The 7,262-nt window shown below is 42.6% G+C and overlaps 2 protein-coding genes across 2 annotated transcripts; both read left to right on the top strand.

The window, feature by feature from the left end:
- Window positions 1-5,606: 5,606 nt before the first annotated feature.
- Window positions 5,607-6,484, top strand: LOC133184040 (uncharacterized). The gene is made up of 3 exons (XM_061318910.1): window positions 5,607-5,832; window positions 5,997-6,146; window positions 6,408-6,484. Exons 1-3 carry the CDS (start codon window positions 5,607-5,609, stop codon window positions 6,482-6,484), a joined length of 453 nt encoding a protein of 150 aa, XP_061174894.1.
- A 29-nt stretch (window positions 6,485-6,513) lies between these two features.
- Window positions 6,514-6,997, top strand: LOC133184039 (uncharacterized). Its single transcript, XM_061318909.1, has 2 exons — window positions 6,514-6,658; window positions 6,795-6,997. The coding sequence occupies exons 1-2, from the start codon at window positions 6,514-6,516 to the stop codon at window positions 6,995-6,997; spliced, it is 348 nt and encodes a 115-aa protein (XP_061174893.1).
- Window positions 6,998-7,262: the final 265 nt, after the last annotated feature.

Raw genomic sequence — 7,262 nt, 5'->3', positions numbered from 1 at the left:
ATAATTATGAAATCGTTATTCTTGCAATGCAAGATATGCAAGAGTTATTCCCCTTTTCACAGCATTTTTTAAAAATCTAGGTTACATTTATATTTTGATATATATCCCTAGAAATAAATTATTAAATTATTTGGCATTATTTTAATCATTAAGCACATTCTGAATCTACTTTTCAAATCATAACATTTAAAAATGATAAACTTGTACATTTTTCAAAACATAAAATGTACCTTTTTAGCTCACCTGAGCCGAAGGCTCAAGTGAGCTTTTCTGATCAAAATTTGTCCGTTGTCTGTCGTCGTCGTTGTTGTCGTAAACTTTTCACATTTTCATCTTCTTCTCCAGAACTACTGGGCCAATTTCAATCAAACTTGGCACAAAGCATCCTTGGGTGAAGGGGTTTCAAGTTTGTTCAAATGAAGGGCCAAGCCCTCCTCCAAGGGGAGATAATTATGAAATAGCAAAAAATTAATGGCATTATTGAAAAATCTTCTTCTCAAGAACCAGTGGGCCAGGAAAGATGAAACTCATGTGGAATTATTGTCAGGTAGTGTAGATTCAAATTTGTTCAAATTATGACCCACGGGGATAGGGTGGATCCACAATGGACGATCAAAGTTTAACGTAGGTGTACATAGGAAAAATCTTCAAAAATCATCTTCTCAAGAACAGCAAAGCTATGATTGGTCATATTTATACGGAAGCATCCTCAGGTGGTGTAGATTCAAGTTTTTACAAATCATGACCCCCGGGGGTAGGGTGGGGCCACAATGGACGATCAAAGTTTAATGTAGGTGTACATAGGAAAAATCTTCAAAAATCATCTTCTCAAGAACAGCAAAGCTATGATTGGTCATATTTATATGGAAGCATCCTCAGGTGGTGTAGATTCAAGTTTGTTCAAATCATGACCCCCAGGGGTAGGGTGGGGCCAAATGGACAATCAATGTTTAACGTAGGTGTACATAGGAAAAATCTTCAAAAATCATCTTCTCAAGAACAGCAAAGCTATGATTGGTCATATTTATTTGGAAGCATCCTCAGGTGGTGTAGATTCAAGTTTGTACAAATCATGACCCCAGGGGTTAGGGTGGGGCCACATTGGATGATCAAAGTTTTACATAGGAATATATAGGAAAAATCTTCAAAAATCTTCTTCTCAAGAACAGCAAAGCTATGATTGGTCATATTTATATGGAAGCATCCTCAGGTGGTGTAGATTCAAGTTTGTTCAAATCATGACCCCCAGGGGTAGGGTGGGGCCAAAATGGACGATCAATGTTTAACGTAGGTGTACATAGGAAAAATCATCAAAAATCTTCTTCTCAAGAACAACAAAGCTATGATTGGTCATATTTATGTGGAAGCATCCTCAGGTGGTGTAGATTCAAGTTTGTTCAAATCATGACCCCCAGGGATAGGGTGGGGCCACAATGAACGATCAAAGTTTTACATAGGAATATATAGGAAAAATCTTTAAAAATCTCAAGAACAGCAAAGCCACGGTTTGTCATATTTATACGGAAGCATCCTCAGATAGTGAAGATTCAAGTTTGTTCAAATCATGACCCCCCCCCCCTCCCCACTCCCTTTTTAGGGATAGGTTGGGACCACTTATGCATTTAAGCTTTTCAATACTAAACTGATTTTTCCTTTTTTCCTAGCCACAGTGCTCAGGTGAGCGAAGTGGCCCTTGGGCCTCTTGTTTTAATTTTGAGTTTTAATTAATAGCACCTTATAAGTGTACCATACTGCTGTTTCATAGTAATCACTCGAAACTCTTGCACACTCAATCTTATAACAGATAAATAGCAGGCTTTTAAAACTTTTTTGTTAATCATAAAAAGTAAGACACTTGCATATTAGGCCATTGGATCCAAGTTTTTTTTTCTATGTTTAGCATCCTTGCACCCTAAAATCAAAATCCTAGCTATCTTTTTAAAGCAAGTTGGGGAAAACATCCTTATTTTGAAGAAAATGTACAATTTCTCATCATCATTTTGGGAATTTCCTACCAAAGTAACAAAAATAAAATACTAGTTCATTAATTTTTTTGGTAACAATTTGGAAAATTTGATGTTAAATGTAGTCCCAAAAGAGTAAATTGTGTTGCAAATATTTGTATACCGGTATATGTTCATTTTAAGTGTGTGATTTTGTTCAATTTTATAACCTTAAGCAATAAAATATTATAATGGCCATAAATGCTGGTAGCCAGTTCACAGAGCTATATTGTATATATTATTCTATGAAAATGTCATATCAGTCTGAAGAGAAGCTTAATGATGTATTTGATGTTAGAAATTTGGAGATATTAAACATTTATTGCATGATCGTAAGGGAAATATGAAGATTTATTCAGCCAAGAAAAATCATGGTTTTGCCCGAGGGAATATGATGTTTCTTGGCTGAATAAATCTTCATGTTTCCCTCACGGTCATGCAATAGATTGTTTATCATACCGGCAAGTTTTCTGAATCACCTGAAACACCCTGTATATACTTTGAACCGTGAATTTTGAAAATAAAGCAATATATATAACTAAATTGAATTCTTAATTATAAGGTGCTGTAAGATATTTATTGGTAAGTGTGCACAAATCTAATCCTAGTGGATGTGATTGGACATGCATGCATAGCTGAAATTTATTTTGCTCTATAGAGTATATTTATCAATTTAATTGCTTATTTGCTTTAACCTCATGCATGTACATATTCTGGAAAATATATTTAAATTCACATGCAATATATCTCTTGTGTCCAATACTGATCCCGCACATCTGGCATATGGATGGTGTATGAATCAAGAAGTCTTCATCCAGAGATTTGTTTAATTTAGGTGGCAGAGGACAGTTTTTTTGACAATCAAAATGTTTGGCTGACGTTTTCCTTAATATCGAGCTGCTTGTAAAATGTGCATTGGAAAATTTTAAATTCTCTCTACATGTAACAATAGTATGGTCTAGTCCCTTGAGGAATTTGAAGCTTTTAAGAATAAAACATGTACAACTTACACAATAAGCCCATATGATGGCACAGGGACAATCTCAAAATTTCATGAAAATTTAGCCTATTTTCACTATTTCGCCAGATCCGCAACTGCTTCCAGACCCATGCTAATGCCCTAAGCCACCACACAAAATGCAGATTAACACCTGTACATACCACTGAACAGCAAGAGATAATGGCTCAACCACCTCGTTTTCAAGCTACAATTCATCCTATGAAACCACCCAGCTTTTCTGAGGAAATCCTTTTGACTTTAGTTTCATATTTCTAGTCCATATCCCATAAACAGTAGTAGTGACACTTAAGTGTCATATATATCAATAAAATATACAAGGCCACCAATTCCCTCCAAATGCACACATAAAAATTCTAGCAATTAAGATACCTATAATATGCATTCAAACCTTAGGTTTCTCTATTTTTAGCTCGCCTGAGCTGAAAGCTCAAGTGAGCTTTTCTGATCACCTGTTGTCCGTCGTCCGTCTAGCTGTCCGTCCATCTGTAAACTTTTCACATTTTCAATTTCTTCTCAAGAACCACTGGGCAATTTTAACCAAACTTGGTACAAAGTATCCTTTGGTAAAGGGGAGTTTAAATTGTTAAAATAAAGGGCCAAGTCCCCTTCCCCAAGGGAAGATAATCAAGAAAAGACAAAAATAGGGTAGGGTCATTAAAAAATCTTCTTCTAAGGAACCACTGGGCCAGAAAAGCTGAAACTTAAGTGGAAGCATCCTGGGGAAGTGTAGATTCTAAATTATTCAAATCATGACCCCCAGGGGTAGGGCGGGGCCACAATAAGGAATCCAAGTTTTACATCAAAATATATAAGAAAAATCTTTAAAAATCTTCTTCTCAAGAACCACTGGACCAGAATAGCTGAAACTTATGTAGAAGCATCCTGGAATAGTGTAGATTCTAAATTGTTAAAATCATGACCCCTGGGGGTAGGGCGGGGCCACAATAGGGAATCCAAGTTTTACATTGAAATATATAGGAAAAATCTTTAAAAATTTTCTTCTCAAGAACCACTGAACCAAAAAAGCTGAAACTTATGTGGAAACATCCTGGGGTATTGTAGATTCTAAATTGTTAAAATCATGACCCCTGGGGGTAGGGCAGGGCCATAATAGGGAATACAAGTTTTGCATTGAAAAATATAGGAAAAATCTTTAAAAATCTTCTTCTCAAGAACCACTGTGCCAGAAAAGCCAAAACTTATGTGGAAGCATCCTGGAGTAGTGTAGATTTTAAATTGTTGAAATCATGACCCCAGGGGGTAGGGCAGGGCCACAATAGGGAATACAAGTTTTACATTGAAATATATAGGAACAATCTTTAAAAATCTTCTTCTCAAGAACCACTGAGCCAGAAAAGCTGAAACTTATGTGGAAGCATCCTGGGGTAGGGTAGATTCTAAATTGTTCAAATCCTGACCCCCGGGGGTAGGGCGGGGCCACAATAGGGAATACAAGTTTTACATTGAAATATATAGGAATAATCTTTAAAAATCTTCTTCTCAAGAACCACTGGGCCAGAAAAGCTGAAACTTATGTGGAAGCATCCTGGGGTAGTGTAGATTCTAAATTGTTCAAATCATGACCCCGGGGGTAGGGCAGGGCCACAATAGGGAAACATTGAAATATATAGGAAAAATCTTTAAAAATCTTCTCAAGAACCACTGGACCAGAAAAACTGAAACTTATGTGGAGGCATCCTGGGGTAGTGTAGATTCTAAATTGTTCAAATCATGGCTCCCGGGGGTAGGGCGGGCCACAATAGGTATTACAAGGGGGGAAGTCTGGTAATGAACAGCATGGCTAAAGTTACTCAGGTGAGCGGTGTGGCCCATGGGCCTCTTGTTTAAGTAAATGATTAAAAACCTAGAACTAGCTTAAAAAAATTTAAAGTTGTCTTGTGTTCAGCTACAAGAATCAACTCTTTGTATTATGGAACCCTCATTACAGTTTTTCTTACTGATATGTATTGTGTTTTCTAAATTTATATTTTTAGCTGCTGCTTCATCCAAAGAAGATTTCAAAACTGTTGCTGCTGATCCACTAACAGCAGGTTCCAGAACTCTTCCTAGTTTACCAGCTTAACCACCCACAGCAGGCTCTGTGACTGTTGCCACTTCACCCACAGCAGGCTCTGTGACTGTTGCCACACCACCCACAGCAGGGTCTATGACTGTTGCCACTCCACTCACAGCAGGGTCCATGACTGTTGCCACTCCACCCACAGCAGGCTTCATGATGTTGCCACTCCACCCACAGCAGGCTCCATGACTGTTGCCACTCCACCCACAGCAGGCTCCATGACTGTTGCCACTCCACCCACATCAGGCTCCATGATTTTGCCACTCCACCCACAGCAGGCTCCAGGACTGTTGCCACTCCACCCACAGCAAGCTTCCTTAATGTTGCCACTCCACCCACAGAAGGGTCCATGACTGTTTCTACTCCACCCACAGCAGCTTCATGACTGTTGTCACTCCACCCACAGCAGCCTCCATGACTGTTGCCACTCCACCCATAGCAGTCTCCATGACTGTTGCCACTCCTGTCCCAGCAGGCTCAATGACAGTTGCCACTCCACCCCATGACTGTTGCCAGTCCTGTCCTAGCAGGCTCCGTGACTGTTGCCACTCCACCCACAGTAGGCTTCCTGAATGTTGCCACTCTACCCACAGCAAGCTCTAAGAGTGTTGTTACTCCACCCACAGCAGGTTTCATGACTGTTTCAACTCCACCCACAGCAGGCTCCATGACTGTTGCCACTCCTCCCACAGCAGGCTTCCTGAATGTTGCCACTCCACCCACAGCAGGCTCCAGGACTGTTGCCACTCCACCCACAGCAGGCTCCAGGACTGTTGCCACTCCACCCACAGCAGGCTTCCTGAATGTTGCCACTCCACCCACAGCAGGGTCCATGACTGTTGCTAATCCACCCACAGCAGCTTCATGACTGTTGCCACTCCACCCACAGCAGCCTCCATGACTGTTGCCACTCCTTCCATAGCAGCCTCCATGATTGTTGCCACTCCTGTCCCAGCAGGCTCCATGACAGTTGCCACTCCACCCTATGACTGTTGCCACTCCTATCCTAGCAGGCTCCGTGACTGTTGCCACTCCACCCACAGTAGGCTTCCTGAATGTTGCCACTCTACCCACAGCAAGCTGTATGAGTGTTGTTACTCCACCCACAGCAGGGTCCATGACTGTTGCCACTCCACCCACAGCAGGCTCCATGATGTTGCCACTCCACTCACAGCAGGCTCCATGATGTTGCCACTCCACTCACAGCAGGCTCCATGATGTTGCTACTCCACCCACATCAGGCTCCATGATTTTGCCACTCCACCCACAGCAGGCTCCATGACTGTTGCCACTCCACCCACAGCAGGCTTCCTGAATGTTGCCACTCCACCCACAGCAAGCTACATGACTGTTGCTACTCCACCCACAGCGGCTTCATGACTGTTGCCACTCCACCCACAGCAGCCTCCATGACTGTTGCCACTCCACCCATAGCAGCCTCCATGACTGTTCCCACTCCTGTCCCAGCAGGCTCCATGACTGTTGCCACTCCACCCCATGACTGTTGCCACTCCTGTCCCAGCAGGCTCCGTGACTGTTGCCACTCCACCCACAGTAGGCTTCCTGAATGTTGCCACTCTACCCACAGCAAGCTCCATGACTGTTGCCACTCCACCCACTGCAGGCTCCATGACTGTTGCCACTCCACCCACAGCAGGCTCCATGACTGTTGCCACTCCACCCACTGCAGGCTCCGTGACTGTTGCCACTCCACCCACAGCAGGCCCCATGACTGTTGCAACTCCTGTCCCAGCAGGCTCCATGACTGTTGCCACTCCACCCACAGTAGGCTCCCTGAATGTTGCCACTCTACCCAAAGCAAGCTCTATGACTGTTGCCACTCCACCTACAGCAGGGTCCATGACTGTTGCCACTCCACCCACAGCAGGCTAAATGAATGTTGCCACTCCACTCACAACAGGGTCCATGACTGTTGTCACTCCACCCACAGCAACCTCCATGACCGTTGCCATTCCACCCACAGCAAGCTCTATGACTGTTGCCACTCCTGTCCCAGCAGGCTCCATGACTGTTGCCACTCCACCCACAGCAGGCTCTATGACTGTTGTCACTCCACCCACAGCAGGCTCTATGACTGTTGTCACTCCACCCACAGCAGGCTCTATGACCGTTGTCACTCCACCCACAGCAGGCTAAA

Source organism: Saccostrea echinata, unplaced genomic scaffold, assembly GCF_033153115.1.
Source record: "Saccostrea echinata isolate AGI-Se365-2 ecotype Australia unplaced genomic scaffold, CSIRO_AGI_Sech_v1 ptg000009l, whole genome shotgun sequence".
Classification (NCBI taxonomy): domain Eukaryota; kingdom Metazoa; phylum Mollusca; class Bivalvia; order Ostreida; family Ostreidae; genus Saccostrea; species Saccostrea echinata.
The sequence above is the reverse complement of the archived record's forward strand: the minus strand, read 5'-3'. Positions and strand labels throughout refer to the sequence as shown.